The following is an 18,363-nucleotide window of genomic DNA, read 5'->3' on the forward strand; positions in this document are numbered from 1 at the left end:
AGAAAGGCAGAACATGATCCAGTGGCATTCAGACTGGTAATAAGGCGCAAATTTTTAACAATGAGGGTAATTAACCACTGTAGCAATTTACCAAGGGTCATGGTGGATTCTCCATCACTGGCAATTTTGAAATAAAGATTGGACGTTTTTCTAAAAGATCTGCTCTAGGAATTGTTTTGGGGAAGTCCTATGACCTGTGTCATACAGTAGGTTGGACTCTATCTCACTTGGTCCCTTCTGGCCTTGGAATCTATGAATCTAGGAAACCACGTCACACAAAAGTCTAGGGAAGGGCAAAAGAAAAATACTGCGATTAGGGCCCATTGTGCAAGGTGCTGTGCATACATAATAAGACAGTCCCTACCCCACAGAGTTTACAGTCTGAATGGATAAGACAGATAAAGGATAGGAAGGGGACTAGAACCACAGAAAAGAGTGAAGTTAAGTGACATGTGAATGGTCACACAACAACTCCAGTGCTCTATCCACTAGGCCAGAGTTTCCCAACCTTTTCAGGTTGGCAACTGCCTATTTGAAGTAAAAATTAAGAGTAAAAACATGTATCAATGATAACGAGCAGACTGTGGTAATTTATTTACGTGCGTGTTTTGAGAAGTTGACAGACTACTTCACCTGGAAGGGTCAGGGTGTGTGGGGTATGGGGGAACCAGATTTTTTTTGCTTGAGACTCTAATAAAATTTTCTACACCTTGAGACCCCCTTGATGGCCTTTCAAGACCCCGCCCCCAAGGGTCACGCCCCACCAATTGAGAAACACGGCAATAGACCATGCTGCCTCAGTTGAAAAAGAGGTGAAACCTTGACCCCATTGAGATCAATGGGAATTTTGCCATTGACTTCCATGGATCCAGGATTCCACCCAAGGAACCTTAGGGAAGCTGATGTAATTAGAGTGACCAGGATGTCGGAATTAGAAATGTTGGTAACCCAAACTAGAATCTGGCCAGGGTGCAGGACTTAACACTTGCAAAAAAGTGTGGTGGGATCTTTATGCACACAAGTGCTGAGGAGGACCTGAGTTTCATCTCTAATATGACAAACGGCATCTCCGGCAGGACAGTGCCTCCGTCCTTGGGACAAGAGTTCAGCTGGTTTGTATGAGCGGCACTCTTCCATCCTCCCTCAGGCACTGTTTCCAGATGGCTGCTATTGATGTCAGGTGTGTGGACGGGGGAGGGTTGCTGAACCTGTGAAAAGATGTGGGCACCTGGATAGCTTCCCCCTTTTTTGAATTCATGGACATCCTGGAAGCAGGAGTTCAGTGTAGAATAGCTACTTTTGCGACCACCTTATCACAAAAACGGTTGCCGGGGATTCTTCCTTAATTCATTTCCCCCCAACGTTCAACGTGCAGATGTAATAATGGGCCTGCATGCGCCGAGGCAGATTGTAATTTTCTCAGTGTGAAGAAAAGTCCTGTTTCATTAAGGGCACGAAGGTGAAGTGATTTCCCTCCCTGGTCACTTTTTACTTGTTTCAAGATTACCAGTTCTTGGCTAAGGCCACCTCATTCCTCTGAGAGCCTTCCAGTGGACAACTCCAGCTGCAGCGGAGACACTCCCATGTATTGCCTTCCCTTTGTTTTATACTATTCCTGTTGAAATCAATTTATTGATATTGTGTGTGTGCATATATTGATATTGAATATGTGCATTCTTTTGGCTAGAGCAAGGAAGTAATGGTAAGGGGGCTCCTGTGCTGTGTGTCCATCTCTGGCACTGACTTTCTGAGTGGGTAAGTCACAGGAATCCCTGAGTGAAATTCTGTGGCCTGTGTTATGCAGGAGGTCAGACTAAATAATCATAACAATCCCTTCCGGCGTTAGACTCTATGAAACTTGTGTCATCTCTCCATGCAGGGATGATCTAGATATACTTGGTTCCTTCTCAGCATGGAGGGCGAGGGGCTGAACTAAATGAGCTCTTGAGGTCCCTTCCAGCCCTACATTGCTTTGATTCTCTGCCTTGATTTACCCCTCTGCAATTATATTGTTACAGAACTATTGCTTCCTAGCTTCCTGGTTGTCACTACAGTGCACATCATGATTACGTGGGACCTCCTGGTGACAGCAGGACTAGAACTGAAATCTGATCCTTCGACTCCAAAAGCACAGGTCACTCCCTACCAGGTAAGCTAAAGGAGACCCTCCATTAGTAGCTAATATTAACCACTATGATATACATAGTTGAACTGATCTGATTCCACTTAGTTGATGGCCATGGTACACATATACACTAGCCAGTTACTTACCTATCTCGCCAGAGTGTTATGAGACTAAGGTTTGTAAAATGCTTTGAGTCCCTCAGAAGCACCTGGTGTTGGCCACTGTCAGAAGACAGGATACTGGGCTAGATGGACCATTGGTCTGACCCAATATGGACGTTCTTATGTAGGTGCTACAGTAATATAAATAGTAATAAATATGAAGCTCTTCCCTACTCCACCGTTTTCTCTTTTATAACTCTGCTTCATTTGTGCCAGTCTCCGCGGGGCCTTCCATAGGCTTAAGAGGCTTGATGTCCATTTACACCACTCTGGCAGTGTAAAGGGGCCTTATATTTGGCCTAAATTATGTGCTACCTTAGTGCAAATGGGACTCAGGCCCAAAGCTTTTGCCATAGGGGTCAGAGCTGATGCTGTTACGCTGAAGTCCACAGCAGCTTTTACTTTTTATACGTATGGGCTGAGTACCAAGTCATGCCTCTTGCTTACACCTCTATGTCTATAGAAGTCAGCCAATGCTTCTGAAGCAACCCTGACTGTACGGAGTGTGCTGAGGGAGAAGAGGGGTGCCAGCGTACAAGAGGCAGTGTGGCCAATGTGACAGAGCACTGGACGGGGACTCAGAAGATCTAGGTTCTTATTCCTGCTTCTGCCACTGGCCAGCTGGGTGAAATTGGGGAAGTCATTTCACTTCTCTGTCCCTCAGTTTCCCCATCTGTAAAATGGGGATAATGATATTGACCTCCTTTGTAAAGCACTCTGAGATCTATGGATGAAGAGTGCTCTGTGAGAGCTAGGTATCATTATTAAGAGGCCTGATCTTCCTGTCCTACAGGTCAGAGTTATCTAAGTGACTGTCTCACATGCAGTGCCCCTCCAAAGCAGCAGTGAATGAGCAGTTCCATCTAAAGCTGGCTGGGAACAGAGCCTTCCTTTGGATAATAGTACCAATACCGAGCACTTGATATGTGGCTCTTTAAATCTTCACCGTCGCCTACTACTCACTACCTGACTCTCACAACACACCCCTATGAGGGAGGTCAGCAAGGATCATTAGCCTCCTTGTATGGACAGGGAAAATGAAGCACAGAGACATTAGTGGTCTGATTTGCAAAGGTGCTGAACATTTGACTTAATGGGAGCTGTATGTTCTCAGCATCCCTGAAAATCAGGCTGTAAGTGATTTGCTCGAGGCCACACAGCAAATCATTGTCAAAACCAGGTCCCCGGCCACTGGTTCACACTGCCTTTCTACCATCCGGGGCTGTTCTGTACGTGTAGTCAAGGCTCAAACTAAGGTCTCGAAAATGGAATCAGTTAATCTTTGACTATTTTCCATGATCTCTCCCTTACTTTGCCCATTGATTCATTGGAGTGGCTGGATTTTTTGGCTTCCTCAGTCATATTTTATTTGTTGTTTTAGTTGTGAATGGCATCCCATTGCTTGCAATCATCACTCCAGAAAATAATACACTTAATTAGTAAAAGGGAAGCAACTGGCTGGCTGCTTCTCAGGCAAGAGTACAACTTGAGAATTGAACTCCAGTCTGTCCCCTGGGTGCCATTATCTGCCCTAGACTTGTCTTCCTAGAAGCAACTCTACTATCATGTTCCATAGATTTCAGAACCCCAAGTGGTCTCCATGGATCTCAAGGCCCTTCATGCAATTAAAATTTGTCTTGTTACGAGCCAGATGTGCTCATGAACGTCACACCGATCCATTCTTGGGCATCAAAGGATGCAATGGAGCTTAAGGGGGTGTGTTGTAGCAGCAGCGTGGCGGAGGAGATGGCACTTGCTGTGTTTTTATAGGCTGCTTATCTAAACCCATGACTTCTTGGCACCTATGCGCAAGTGAAATGGAGCAACCAAAATTCAAACCGGCGTGATGCCATCCTGACAGATGGGCACATGTGTAGGCAGCCAAGAGACCAGGTATATATAGAGAGCACATTTATTGAGGGCAGGATTCCCAGGCGGGAAAGACTAAACAGCTGTTCATGTGGCGCATATGTGCCTATAGTTAAAGGTATGTTACATGACTGATCACAGTCCAGGCTGCTCTCCCAGCCAATGTATGCAAGTTATCCCTACCATTTCATCTTGCTAAATCTTATTTACGGGTGTGTAGGAGGCAAAGAGATGAATTCCAACACAACCTTCCTCTCCTTTTCCTTCTTTGTTGGAGGCCTCCAACGTAGCCATTTTAAGAAACTAGGCCCAGTCATGCAGCAGAGTTACCCTGACATAAAATTGGAACAACACAACCCTTCACCTTGATTTAGAGATGAATGGAGAGTTTTCTTCCTAACTTGGGATTTAATAGTCTTATTGTTCCCAGTTCCTTTGTACTACTCTCTTTTTACCTAAAGATGGGATTCCTGTACCTTCTGTGAGGATATAGGGGTGTGAAAAAGTAATTATTTCCATTGCCCCCCGATAGAGTGGCCTCACTAACCTGGGTGCTCTCTGTCTGTCTTTTCAAGGTGTCGCCATTGGCTAGGGGATGTTCATTTCATCCCTGCTTCCTTTAAATGTCCTTTAGTTCAGAAATGTCTTAGGGTTCTTCTGTTTACTGCCACCACAGCCAAGTTTAAACAGCTACAAACTGGATACAGAAGGTCCTGTAGTGACTGGAGATGAAGCTGCTGTAAGCGGCATGTCCCTGTTTGGGAGAGGGACGCTTGTCTGGAGCGGCACCATCTAGAGTTGTGATCTTATCAGATTTCCCATGCTAAGCAGGGCTAAGTCTGGTAGTACTTGGATGGGAAACCTCCAAGGTAAACACAGGCTCCTGTAGGAGGTAGCAAAGGGCATTATTTCCTCCTTACCATCTTTGCTGGGCTAGGAGACAGTGACCTTTCCTTTCAGCATGAAAAAGGAAAAGTGAGAGAGAGTGAAATATGCCCAGAAGGCCAGCAAACTATGGCTTTCTTAGACTGAGTTAGGAAATGAGTTCCAGAGCTGAGGACCTTGCACTGCAAACACTACTTCCTCTAACCCGTAAAGATATGTATCTGAGGACTTGTCTGCTTCAGTATCCCAGCTGATCTCAGTTGATGGGTTAAAGCACAAAGAGAGAGGTAGTGATGCCCAGGACCCAGACAATAGATGGCTTTATAGATCAACACCATAACCTTGAATTGCACAGTACAATCACAGAGTACACGTACATCACGTGCAAAACACTGCTAAGAAAATGGGCCAACTACATTCTGCACTAGTTGATGGTCACTGGCCACTGTTTCTAGGTCTGGGTCTCCCAGGTGCAGATCCCCTATTTGGGCAGTGAAACCCTGCAGTCCAGCCACCTTGAACACTGGAACAAGTGCTTTAGCCCTCCTGAGCTGCTCAGACACATTCTTCCAGAATCCACCTGGCTGTGGGAGTTCTGGTTTTTCAATTAACCTCAATTAACATAGCAGAAAAGACAGGAACACAGTCTTAACAGAGAAATTTGTTAAGCACAGACACTTTACTCTGAACCAAGCACACTGGAGAGTTACAGATCTTTGTATAGCAAAGAGTCCTGAATGCAGCCCTCAAAATCTGATCTCACCCCTCCGTAAGTCCTGGGTTTAGTCAGTGACCAGAGGTGATGCAGCCCTTCCTGCCTTCCTTCTTCTTAGCTTGATCTTTTGGCATGTGTCTTTCCTCCTGTGGCCTATGTGCTTCAGATGGAGGAATTCTGGGTTGTAGCCCCTATCCCATCAGCTGCTGTGCAGAGAATCATTCAAAGTCAATAGCTCTTCTGGTAGAAAACCCATTGTTCTAGAAGGGAAGAGTCATTCAATTTTAATGGCGCTAGATTGTTCTGTTCCAGCTTCTCAGATGCTCGAATCCACAAAAGAGGCTACAATACAACATCAAGGTCACACTGCATAATGAAGATTACAATGCAGAGTAGAACCCCTGAAACAAAATGGGGTTCACCAAGCAAATTCGAGTTCACTATTACACACAAGACACCCCCTCCCCCAACCTGTCACCAGCTCCACAAGACAAGGAATGGTCAGGAGAAGTTGGAGAAGCACTCTTGGCCACCACTGATATCTAGACCTCCAGAAACAGCCGTCCTCCTCAGTTTGGTCAAAGGCCTCACCAGGTTTTTATATGGTGAGGGGTCCTTTTAGTCTCATCGAGACAAATAAGTTCCCAAAGCACTTGATGAAGGAGGGTATCATTATCCTCAGGTTACATAGGAGAAAACAGATGGATGTGACTTGCCCAAGGTCACCCAGTAAGTCAGCATCAGAGCCAAAAATGGAATCCTGACTCCTAGAGCTGTGCCATACCCATTGGACAAAGCACAAACCTGCCTCTCCTACTGTCCTTGTGTATTGTATGGTTTTGAATAGGTGTTGTTGCAGAGTCACTGCAGGGTGTCAACCAATAGTACATTTCTATCTGAGGTGCTTACAAGTGGCTTTTGATATAATGTCAATGGAAGGAGGAGGGTCACATGACGGGGCATTAAGAGACACAGGATCTATTCCTGGCGGCGCTGCTAACATGCTGTGTGATCTTGGACAAATCACTCACTCTCTCTGTGCCTTAATTTCCTCTTCTGTAAATGAGAGACACTGTAATACTGCCTGCCTACCTACCTCACAGGAGCATTTTGTGAGGCTTAATTAATTAATGTCTGTCATACACTCCGGCGGAAGGCACTGTAGAAGAGTGCAGTATCATTACAATTAATTAACACTGGCAAAACACTTTTTACTTTTATGTAATGCCTTTCATCCCAAGAATACTTTACAAACTATGGCCCCGATCCTGCAATCAGATCCATGTGCGTGGATCCCTGAACATTATGACCCTTTATATGCAGGGATGCATATGCATATGCAGGTGCAGGGATCTACATGTGTAGATCCAGTTGCAGGATAAGATCCCGTATACATATGGCACTATTGAAATGCACCAACTTCTGGGGTGAAGAGCACAGATGACTAGTGCACGCCACTGTAAGGCGGGTAGATTTCTATGGCCAAAGATACTGCAGCAAATCCCTTCTTGGATAAAAAGTGCCCTGGGATCTTTCAGAGACCCAGCAATACAATACTGATCTCAATGAGCCAGTGCATATTCCTATTATTAGAGCACATCAAAGTTGACGTGCAGCACTACTGCTCCATGATAAAACCACAAAGCACTATGAATGCATCCAGATAAGCAAACACAGAGTAAAGCAATGGCCCTATATCCTTGCCAGACACAGTGATTGGACTTAAGAGAGCTCATCCTGGAGTAAAACTCCACTGACATCCACAGGGACACATCAGCATGAAACCTGTTGGTGTAAATTAAATTGGAATCAGGCCTTCAGGACAAGTGCTTAGATTTTGCTCCTGGCTACAGCGGTGTAAATCCAGAGCATCCAAAGTCCAAATATGGGGACTGTGTGCGACAAAGACCCAAAATGAGGGACTCCCAAAAACTGAGCAGTGCAGGAAAGGGAAATTGATGTTGGGTCCATTACTTTAGTGCAAATAACTCTGGCCATCACCTCAACTTTTTTTTCTGATGTCAATAACTGTCAGCAATCAACGTGAGAGGGGGACCCCAGCTGGCCTGTCCAACACAGGTGACTCTGAAACTGACCTAAGGGCCACTTGGCCGGTTTATGATCCAGAGTGACTCCACTTCAGTCCGGGGAGGTTTACACTGCATTGGGGCCAGAAGCAGCGTCAGGCCCCAGAATGAGCAACAGATCTGCTGATGGTACCCCCCACACAAAGGCACGAGGCTCCCACAGGGAAGCAGATCTGGCCGAGCCCCTTTGCAGGAGGGTCCCCAGGTCCAGGCCACCCCAATCCCTGAGTCGTATTTACTTCCCTCTCCTCCCCCCCCCCGTTCCACCCCCTCCACCTCGTGAGCCAGGCGCGCTCCGCAGCCTGCTCGTGGCATTGTGGGAGGAAACAAGATGTAGGCAGAGCAGAGCGAGAGGAAAACGCTTGTCGCGGTGGGCCGAGGCCGCGGCGCAGCCAATGGCGAGGGCGGCTGGCTGAGCCACTGCAAGGGGAGGGGCGCCTATTTCAGCGCGGGGGAGGCGGCCGGGCGGAGAGCGAGCGCTGGGCAGAGCGGGGCACACGGCGGCAGCGGAGCGGGTGCGGGTGCGAGAGCGAGTGCGCGGCGGAGGCGCTTCGGGTCCGTTTGCCGGTGACTCCCGCGGGGCAGGTGAGCCGGGAGCGGGAGCGGGGGCGGGTGTATGATGATTATTATTTTGCCTGGTGCATTCACGAGCAGGGGAGGGGGCGGCTCCCCCCCCCCAGCCCGGGGCTGCAGCGTGGGAAGCGAAGCGGGCTGCACCCCCCTTCCCTCGCTAGCTTCCAGCGGGCGGCTGCACCCGCTCCTGGCTTCACCTGGCAGCTCTGCCCCTGGGAGCAGCAGGAGCCGGGGAGCTGCTCCGGTTCCTCCCCCTCCTGCTGCAGCCTCGGAGTTACCCCTTCCCGGAGCCGGAGCCGGCTTGCTGCCCGTTTACATGGTGCATTGATGGGGCTCCCGTGCAGCCCGCCCGCCCCCCCCAATGGCTTTTAGCAGGGAACTTGTGCAGCTGCTGCTGCATCCTCGGCCCGGCCTGCCCAGGCCGAGGATCCGCCTTCTCCGAGGCAAGGTCATCCTCCTGATCCGAGCTAGACGCTTCCCCTGGGGGCTCGGGAAGTGAAGGTCACACCTCTTCCCCCAGACCTCCGCGTGCCTTGGCCTGCTGGGGACTGCACGGAAACCTCCTCCCCTGGGACAGCTTAACAGTGGCCAGGAGGAAATACACTAGGGTGGTGTAGGGACCAATCCTGTGCTAGTAGGAGACGGCTCTGGTCTCTGTTTCAGGAGGAGGGGGGTCAAGAGGAGGGTTCCCTCCCTCCCTTCTAGGAAAGGGCAAATGTTCTACCTGCTCTGTGGCATTAATTCTGGTATCCACTTCTTCCCCAGGAGTTTCAGTGTCAATTTATGCCTGGGCCAGTCTCTCTTGAGGCCTGTTTTGGTGGCTTCTCCCCCCTGGGAAATGCACCAGCAGCCAAGCCTCCTTGAGTAGGGAGTGAGCTGTCACTGGCCCTTTCTAGGAGGATGAGAGGTGTCGTGGTATTGTTAAGGCCCAGCCCTGTGGCTAGGGGAGGAGCTGTCGCTCTGATCTGCAGGTGGAGTAGTTGCGCTTGGCAATGCCAAGGCGAATGATGTTTGGCCTCTGGTGCTGTGGCTCGGCGTGCTGCTCCCTTACCTGTTCCCGCTTCTACCCTCCCCTTTCCAGACGGCAGTGGTTGCAGCAGCCTCACTGCGCTGCTGTCGTGAAAAGGCTGCTGTCCCCAGGAGAGAGGGGAGCATGGCTCAAAAGGGGGCGGGTGGGGGAGGGAGAGGAGACATCTACATACTTAAGCAAAAAGGAGTTGTTTTCTGTTGCACCACTGGCATAACTAGTGCTTGGCAGGCCTGTCTGTGCTCCCAAGAATCCTGTTCTAAATAAGACCAGGAAGGAAGACACTTTCTGCAGGTCTCTCACTGAGTGCTGTAATTACAGAAGCCCTCTGAATTGACTCTTCAAGCAGCCACATGTGGCTTGTCCTGGGTGCACTGCTTGGCTGTCTCTCTAGGGCTTTCCTTTGTGGTTGTTGACATACTTGAAGCTCCAAATCTACCCCCTCCTGCTAAACAGTGATTTAAACCCCAATCATCTGGAGGGGTGGAAGGCACCTGTGACTGGTTTCCTAAAAACTCTTACAAATGCACGTGCTCTTTCCTGGCATTCTGGATGAATTCCCATCCTCCTCCTTTAATGCTATTAGTGTGTGTTAATAATAGCAATGCGCAATTATACACGGTATCTAAAATGTATAAATTAGGGAGCACTATGAGTCTTCAACTGCAGGCAGAATAAAGAATTGAAGTATTGTAGTCATAGGGCTGTTATGTAACTGGATTCTTTCTCTCTCTGGATAGCAGGCTCCTTTAGTTGCTATAACAAAGCTACTCCTTCAGTTTTTCTGGGACTGCTCCAGGAAACAATCATTGTCGCAGACTCTCTCCTTAATGGAGCTAAACATGTATGGGTTCCCTACCTCCAAACATATAGTGCCAGCCTAGTAAAATAGCTCAAGATTTACTAAGTCTTGTTATGGCACCGTAAACTTAATGTGGCTTTGCAAACCTAATGTGACACATTCTCTGCTGTGAAAAGGCATCCTTAAAACGTAAGTAACTTTGTGGTAGTCCTATGGTAAAGCTAAATATGATAATCGGCAACCATGGGCATCACCTAGACAGCTGCCCTTCACTAGTGTAGTCCTTCAAATGAAGGCCCTAAACTGGTCAGATATCATGCCTGATTCTCCACTTGTTCCACCGAAATAACAATGGAGAACTGAGTTTAAAGTGGCTGTATGTTGTTCACGTGCTAGTTGAAATGGGTCATACATCAAAAGTACTAATCAACACAGGTCCACTCTTAGCTCAGGCAAAATTCACAGGTTTGTTGTTAGTGGGCATTTTGGCCGAGTAAGGACTGAAACGTTAAATAGTAACTTTCAGCTGATCTACAAACGGCATATAAAACTAGCTACAACTAGTGGGTGTGCCCCGAGCAGGGGATCTGAGACTTACTTACATATAGGTGACTCATCACTGAGTAGCGTAGAACTCCCTAACTAGTTTTAGCAGAGGGAAAGAGGTTAAACACCCTGTCAGACATGCCACAGTTCAGGCTCTTAAAAGGTCACAGGTAGGCTCACTTCCATCCAAGACAAGAATCATTCCACAGCAGAACTGGCAACCCTAACATCCCAATATTGCAATGTTGTGATGTGCATGAGACCAGCAAAACTGTTTAGGTTTCATTGGTCAAGCTGAGCAAAGTACAAAAGGGAATCCATGACACATGGAGGTAAACTAGATCTGAAACTGCTTCCGTTCTGGTCTGAACTAGCAAGAACAGCTGAATGTATGACCCTTTCCCTTACATTTAAAGGGAATGTACACACTTGAGTGAAATAATAAATGCTTCTGCTACTATATCCATTGAACGCATTCACCTACAATCTGTGGAGACAAACATAGTCTGGGGGCTGCTGTTGGTAGAGCCATATTACTGCTCCACTCCATTGGCTATACCTGCGAGGAAATCCATCTTTAGCCATTGCTGCTCCTGTAATTTAAAGGAGTAGAAGATCTCTGCATAGGATTTATGGGTTTTTAAAGCTAAAAATGTATGTACAGGTGGTGATCCTTGGCTGTCTCTAGTCTAATCGCCAAGTGGTTTCCTGTACTACAGCATTCTACAACCTAATAAATTAAATAAATAAATTAATGGAGATATCCTATCTCCTAGAACTGGAAGGGACCTTGAAAGGTCATCGAGTCCAGCCCCCTGCCTTCACTAGCAGGACCAAGTACTGATTTTTTGCCCTAGATCCCTAAGTGGCCCCCTCAAGGATTGAACTCACAACCCTGGGTTTAGCAGGCCAATGCTCAAACCACTGAGCTATCCCTCCCCCCAGTATATCCTAGGATTACTGTGTAGTGTGCCTACAGCCAGATGTTGGGCAAGACAGGGGTTTGGTGTAACCTGCAATATAAATACAGAACACTGTATCCAGAACTGTTTTAAGTTATGTAGACCATGTAGTCTAATGCATGAAAGAACTGTAGCAGAATCCTATGGGCACATCTTAATACTTTATGTTCTGCCTTAGGTTCACAATGTCTGACAGAAAGGCTGTGATCAAGAATGCAGACATGTCTGAGGACATGCAGCAGGATGCTGTAGACTGTGCTACACAGGCAATGGAGAAGTACAACATAGAGAAAGACATTGCAGCATATATAAAGAAGGTATTGTGTAGCTGCTATAAAATGGCATAGGGATGGCTGGGACATGTTGACCATCTTAAGTACTTATTTGACCCTCATCACCATAGTACCGGCATGGTTCACAACACCCCTGTGAGGTAGGGCAGTGCTGTTATCCCTGTTTCTCCGATGGGAGCTGAGACTGATTCTATGATGTGGTCAAGATCACACAGGCAGTCTGAAGTAGAGAGAGACTTGAACTTGGGTTTTCCAAGTTCTCGGCTAGCACCTTAACCAATGGACCATTCTTTCTGGCTAGCCAAGCTAAAAGGACTTGGTTGCTGTTTACCTTAAGTAGCAACTTCATGTATTGTTGCGCTCTCTCTCTGCAATCTTCTGAATCTTTGGAAAGCGTGACTTGATTTAAACTGTGTGGCTACTGTAGTTAAAACAAAACAAACAAACAAAAAACCCCAACCCATCTAGTCAAGTGAAACTTCCTTGCTTCTGCTTAGCACTTCTAGACTAAATAAACTCCCACTTCCCCCCCCCCCCCCTTTTCTAGGCTTTTCTACCTGTTGATATATTCTTAACACTGAGTTTTTGGAAGTTCTGAGCACCAGCTCTAATTGAGGTGACTGGAGCTGTGGGTGCTCAGCCTGCAGGGATGATGCAACTTAAACACCTCACATCTGTCTGAACCCTTTACCTGGATTTATCTGAGGAACCCTGAAGATTAGAGGAACTGACTGATCAAAGTATCTTTCAGTTTATTCACCTTATGTATTTGATGGAATCTTGTGCATAGTTGGTGTCCCCTGTTTGTGTAGGCCCTTCACACAGCAACAAGGGAGAGAGAGAGCACTCGAGGGGCGGGAAACAAGAGGAAAATATTATTATAGAACCCAAACTAGGCAGGGTGGATTGGGACCCAATGTGGGACCTGAAACTACTTAACTCTGTTCAACTCTAATTCAAGTTGAAATTTGATGGTCTCAACAAGTTGAGAATATCTTTTATATTTTCTTAAAATCTGGCCTTCCCAGGTCAAAAAGTGACTAATCCAGAAGGCTCTTGGGACAGTGCAACGAGGGAATGGAATACAACCTAAGACAACCAAAGCTCAGGGGAAAAAAATGGCTTGTTGCATATTTGCTTCCTTTTCTGATCTAAAGGAAATGGCTTACTGCACATTCCCTGCTAATGGAAGAAAGGTTACTTGCAAAGGACTTCAACTGGTTTTTTTGGTGCCTTGCTGCTTTCTGGTGTATAGTCTGAGGCTTTCTCACTTTGATTTTTTTCCTTTAAATCGGGACTGTTGAGGCTGATATTTCCCTAGTTTTGCCTGAGGACTGGGTCATGGGAGATCCATATTAACTGAAGGGATGAGAGCTCTCAATCCTTACCAGAAACCCTTCCCTCCCAATTGCTAAATTGGTTAAATTGTTTATCCCAATGATACACTACTTCACTTGTTTAGCTTTCAGCTTCGCCGATGTCTTCCCAAGGCAGACAACATGTGAATGTTTCTGCTTGTTTAAATTAGGAAGTCTCCTCACAAACTCTTCTGCTGCTTTATGAAGACTGCCTGAAGCCTGACTTTTTTTCCTTTTCCAAGTGACCTTTAAGATCCAGCGGCTTGCTGGAACACTCATTCCAAAATACTGTTTCTGGAGGTCGGCTTGGAATGGGAGGGTTTAAATGGTTTTGTGGAACAACTGGCCTACACATGTGGCTTGAATACCACTGTACCAAGGGGACTTTTAAAATCTGCAGTTATGGCCTGGAGCTTGTGTATAAATCACTCAAGTACATGGCATGGGACCTCTTCCGCACTCCAGGGCAGCCCCTTTGTCTCCTGCTAATTAGCACATCAGTAAGGTAGTAGTATCTTGCATCCACCTCTGTCTTCAGATTTCCATTTCATTTGTATCTAACAGTAACCAGTTATGAAAGTATACTTCAAACTGTTCTGATGTGGGCTTTCTTGGTCTTAACTACTGTACTCTCTCTCCCTTTTAGGAATTTGACAAGAAATACAACCCTACTTGGCACTGCATTGTTGGCAGAAATTTTGGCAGCTATGTAACACATGAGACAAAGCACTTCATCTATTTTTACTTGGGTCAGGTTGCAATTCTTCTGTTCAAGTCTGGATAGGAAGTCGGAGCAAGTGAAATTTGGACTGTAATGCACTGATGGCTGAAGCCAAGATTCCCTTTAACATGGCTGTGCCGCTGCATGGACTGTATACTATATTTAATGTGTATATGTTGCAGTAAAATCTACTTCTGTTTAGTTGCCTGGGAAGAAGGCGGCATTTTTTGTTACTGCTTTTTTTTTTTTTTTCTTTTCTTTTTTGGTTGTATTGCACTAGGAAAACTGTAAATGCTTAAACAATGGCCTTTCAATGGGAAGAAATAAAACTGTTCCACAAACAGCTCCCCCAGTGGTAACCTTTTCTTTGGCAAGGCGGGGAAAACACTTTTTGTTTAGCAGACCAAAAAGAGATCTTATTGAGTTCATAGTAAATACTCTTGTTAGACTGTTTAAACTTCTGTGTGTGTATCAATGGAGGAACGTCAACTTTCCTTTTCAGTTTTAGTCTGTGGGGTGGATGTGGGAGCTGTGTCAATTTGGCTTCGCTGGTCATCTCAGCAGTTGGTGGGGAGAAAGGCCTTATAATGCCCATGTAAGTTAGCCGGGAGGCTTTTTAACAAGGTTTTCATTCAAAAAGTGTATTCCCATCTTGGGACTGCATGGCAAATCATACAACTGGGCCTTGATGTTTTCTCTAGAAATGCCCACACCACTGCCCTCAGATCAGCCTACACGGATCAACTAAACTCACAGCAACTTAATCTAGTCTGAAACTTATTAAATGTCCCCCCCTAAATTATTACTTTTTGTAGGAGGAAGGATCTCCTGGCCTCAGTTGGTTCGTGGTGGGGTGATCCAGAGCTTAGTTGCTGCCACTGAGACTAACTTTCTTAGGCCATCTGGTCTCTGTTCCAAAATGGACTAGAAAATTTTAAATGTAGTGATTGACACCAGAATCTGAAAGACTTGATTTGGCATGTCTTTATCCAGACAACACTGCCTTAACTCAGGTCTTTCCCTAAAGTAACCTAGTCATCTGGAAGACTTGAAGATGGCCACTGTTGTCTCCATCAGCTACAGTGAAAATCCTCCAAGAATAGCTTCTGTGTTCCAAATCTCTCTCCTCTCTTAGCAGAAGCTGTTTTGTGAGGAGAAACTCGTGAACATATTCTCTGAAGACAGAATGTCGTTCTCTCCAATAGGGTCAGCAGTGTTGTCTTAGTGTGTAGTAACTTCTAGTTCAAACTGCAAGAAGGTTCTTCTGGATCATCCTAGGGTGGTGTCCCCTCCCCTTCAGTCCCCCCTCCCCCCAAAAAATAAATAACCCTCCAAAAACACCTGTGGTGGCTTCTGCAAAACTTGGTGCTTGCAGTAAGAGCTTATTGATTGATGGTTAATATGGGCAGAATTTCTAGAATGGAGTGAATTCTGTTCTAGGGCCTGGTGACTCCTAACTCTCGAGATGAACCAAGTTGATGGTTGAAAGTAACATGTCACTGCTTTTTGTTTGCTGTATTGGGAGAGGGGAGAAAGTGTAGCTATTAATTGTGAAATGACTGAATGACCCAGGCTGACTTTTTCCTGAAGTAAAAGTCCTTGTGTCTGTAGACTGTGCAAAATCCAAAGTATACCTAACTTTGTAATATTGATAGAACCATGTTGTAACTAGACAAGATGTGGTGTCATAATTTATTTCATGTTGACAACAAACTTCCAATCTGGGGGTAAGGTGCCTTGGACTAACCAGGGCACTTTGGCGACTTTTGTCTATACAGAACTCCACTTTTGATCTAAAAAGGAGAATGTGTGTTTGTTTTCCAAGCATGAGTCTGATGTGAACCTGTTCACACTCTTCTGTGGAGCAAGAGATGTTCCCTTCATAACTGCAATTGCTCAAATACCTTTTTATTTTTCAAACATTAAAGGTGAATTGACACATTTAAAAAGCTTCTAGTTTCTTTTCATACCAGATTTACAAATAATGTAGCCAATTTGGATTTGTAACATTTAATGTTAACTGTTTCTCCATATCTACTGAACTCTGTAGATCCGGCAACACTTAATACTGTTTGCATGGTTGAGTCTCCAGCTCATCAAATTAGCTACTGACCTTAAGATGTTGCTTTCTGAAGTGAGTTTATACCCTCTTCCAGAATGTCACTTGACTAGTCCTGAGATGACCTCATTAGGCTGAGGGTCCTAACTGGATGCTGACTGTCACTGGTATTCCAGACATGCTAGCTGTCAAATCACTTCATGGGAATCCTAAACTGCTCTGCTGCAGACTACATGGATGTAGCAACTAAAGCTTTCATTCGCTACTACAACTGGTCAAGCCTTTTGGAGCGTTAACCCTTCCAAACTAGTCCTGGCTCCTTCTTGGGTTTGCTTGTTAGATAAGTAGGGTCTAAAGGACCATTGAACTTCCCCCTTTTTCTGTGCTGCCTCCTCTGTCCAAAAAGGTAATCCAAGTAGTGAGAGGTGTTAGACTTCTGAATTTAAAGATTTAATGAGCTGTCTTGTAACTTAAAGCCAGTGGTTGCCTGGAGGAATTGGCTTTAAAAAAAAAAAAATCCACATTAGGGGGTGGAAAAGGGGAAAACACTTAAGAATATTAAATTGCTTTTAAATATGGCTCTTACGCCTTGCACTTCTATCAGCATGATTCTATACTGGAGCTTCTGGCCCTCTTGCTGTGGGGGATCCATCTTCAAGGTCTCATAGGCAAACATTACTTTCTTATGGAAGAAATTGCTGTATCTTATGCCCCGGAAATAAGGAGAAGCAGTACTCTATGGAGCACCCATAGTCTGTAGACCTCAGTGTGAAAAGTTCTCCCCTTCCCAACCTAGTGTAGAACAGCTCTAAATGCACTGAGATAGAGAACTCTTGACTAATGCAAGGGTGTGACTACTCCAGCAATCGATCTTGCCTGTCACAAGGTGGGATGCTCACTTGAGGCAGCTAGAAGTGATGCATTCTCTCTCTCTCTCCCTTCAACATGTGCTGCTCATCTTGGAATGGCCTAAATGAACCTTCCCAGGTAGAAGGATGGTCCTGTGCAGGGAAGTGCAGCTATGTGAATCTGGACAGCTGTGTTACAGAGCCTGCCCGGTCACAAACTTCCAACATAACTTTAAGATAAACAGTTTCCTTCTTTTGCAACTGAGGGGTAGAATACCGAGGCTGTCAGGGCTGCTGGGAGGTTCAATAATGCTGGGTAGCGCAAGAAAGTGCTTTCTTTGGAGGATTTCCACGTCTTTGTTTCCAAACTAACTGCACTGGGCTTTACTCCTGTGACTGTGTGTGTGTGTGTGGGGGTTGGGGGGGGGAGACTAAAAGACAAAGCAGGTGCTCCCAGCCTATGTGCTACTCTTATCTGACCTATGAATGTCACTTGAATGAGCAGTTGCATGCTGTCCAAATCTGCCAGGAAAGGAAAACCTCCAGGGTTAGACTTTAATCTACAAAACAAAAAATGACCAGTAATTGGTTTGGTGTTTTTTTTTTTAATCCCAATACAGTATTTAGCTATACAATCTTCCTATTGGAAATCAGGAGACTTTAACAGGTATATCAACTCCTTAAAAAAATTTGGGGGAGAAAGTGGATTTATCTAAACCTACTTCACATCAAACTCAGGGGTCCCCCACTTGCACATATTATTACATAGCAAAGGAAAGAGTCCTGTTGATTGAAAGGACTTTGGCTCAGGCCTTCATTGGAGGAGGTAGTGAAAGTGATTAATAAAACCTGGTTCAACCACCCAGCCCACTTTATGCGGTTATGTGACCTCCATACCAGCTTCTGATCTGCTCACTCTCAGCTTTCACTTTAAACAATTAACTCTAGTTCTTACGCTTTCAAAGGACTTTCAGAAACATAGGCTGCCTCTAAACTAAAGCAGTGATTTTCCCCCCCAGGGCATCAGACTTCCTGAAGCTATAGTTCTGTGAGGTGTGAAGTCACCTGACCCCATTACCTCACTGCGGTGTCAACTTTATAGCTTCCTGATAACACTTTCAAGCTCTGACTTTTTGTCAGTGCTGTGTACCTGCTGCTCTCATTGATTTCAACTAGAATGTGGGTGCTCTGCACCTTTGACAATCTGGCCCTTAATGTTAATTATTTCAGTGCTGATTAATTCTCCAGATGGCGTGGGGAAGAGGCATCTGCTGCAGGGGGAGAGATTCCAAGGAGAAGTGATATAGGGAAGGGGAAAAAGAAAGGAACAGA

The 18,363-nt window shown here is 45.8% G+C and overlaps 1 protein-coding gene across 2 annotated transcripts; it reads left to right on the forward strand.

Annotated features, from left to right (window-relative positions):
- Nucleotides 1-332: 332 nt before the first annotated feature.
- Nucleotides 333-16,073, forward strand: DYNLL2 (dynein light chain LC8-type 2). Of its 2 annotated transcripts, none has more exons than XM_024195409.3 (3): nt 333-2,149; nt 11,931-12,069; nt 14,050-16,073. In XM_024195409.3, exons 2-3 carry the CDS (start codon nt 11,938-11,940, stop codon nt 14,185-14,187), a joined length of 270 nt encoding a protein of 89 aa, XP_024051177.1. In that variant the 5' UTR covers nt 333-2,149; nt 11,931-11,937; the 3' UTR covers nt 14,188-16,073. The 2 variants fall into 2 exon arrangements, with proteins under 2 accessions (XP_024051177.1, XP_024051176.1); XM_024195408.3 differs by lacking the exon at nt 333-2,149 and adding an exon at nt 8,135-8,427.
- The last annotated feature ends 2,290 nt before the right edge of the window (nt 16,074-18,363 follow it).

Source organism: Terrapene carolina, unplaced genomic scaffold, assembly GCF_002925995.2.
Source record: "Terrapene carolina triunguis isolate 2854851 unplaced genomic scaffold, T_m_triunguis-2.0 Scaffold231, whole genome shotgun sequence".
Classification (NCBI taxonomy): domain Eukaryota; kingdom Metazoa; phylum Chordata; order Testudines; family Emydidae; genus Terrapene; species Terrapene triunguis.

Coding starts and splice junctions, on each gene's coding strand:
- DYNLL2 (XM_024195409.3), top strand. CDS start 11,938: ATGTCTGACAGAAAGGCTGTGATCAAGAATGCAGACATGTCTGAGGAC. Junction 12,070..14,049: donor TTGCAGCATATATAAAGAAG/GTATTGTGTAGC, acceptor TCTCCCTTTTAG/GAATTTGACAAGAAATACAA.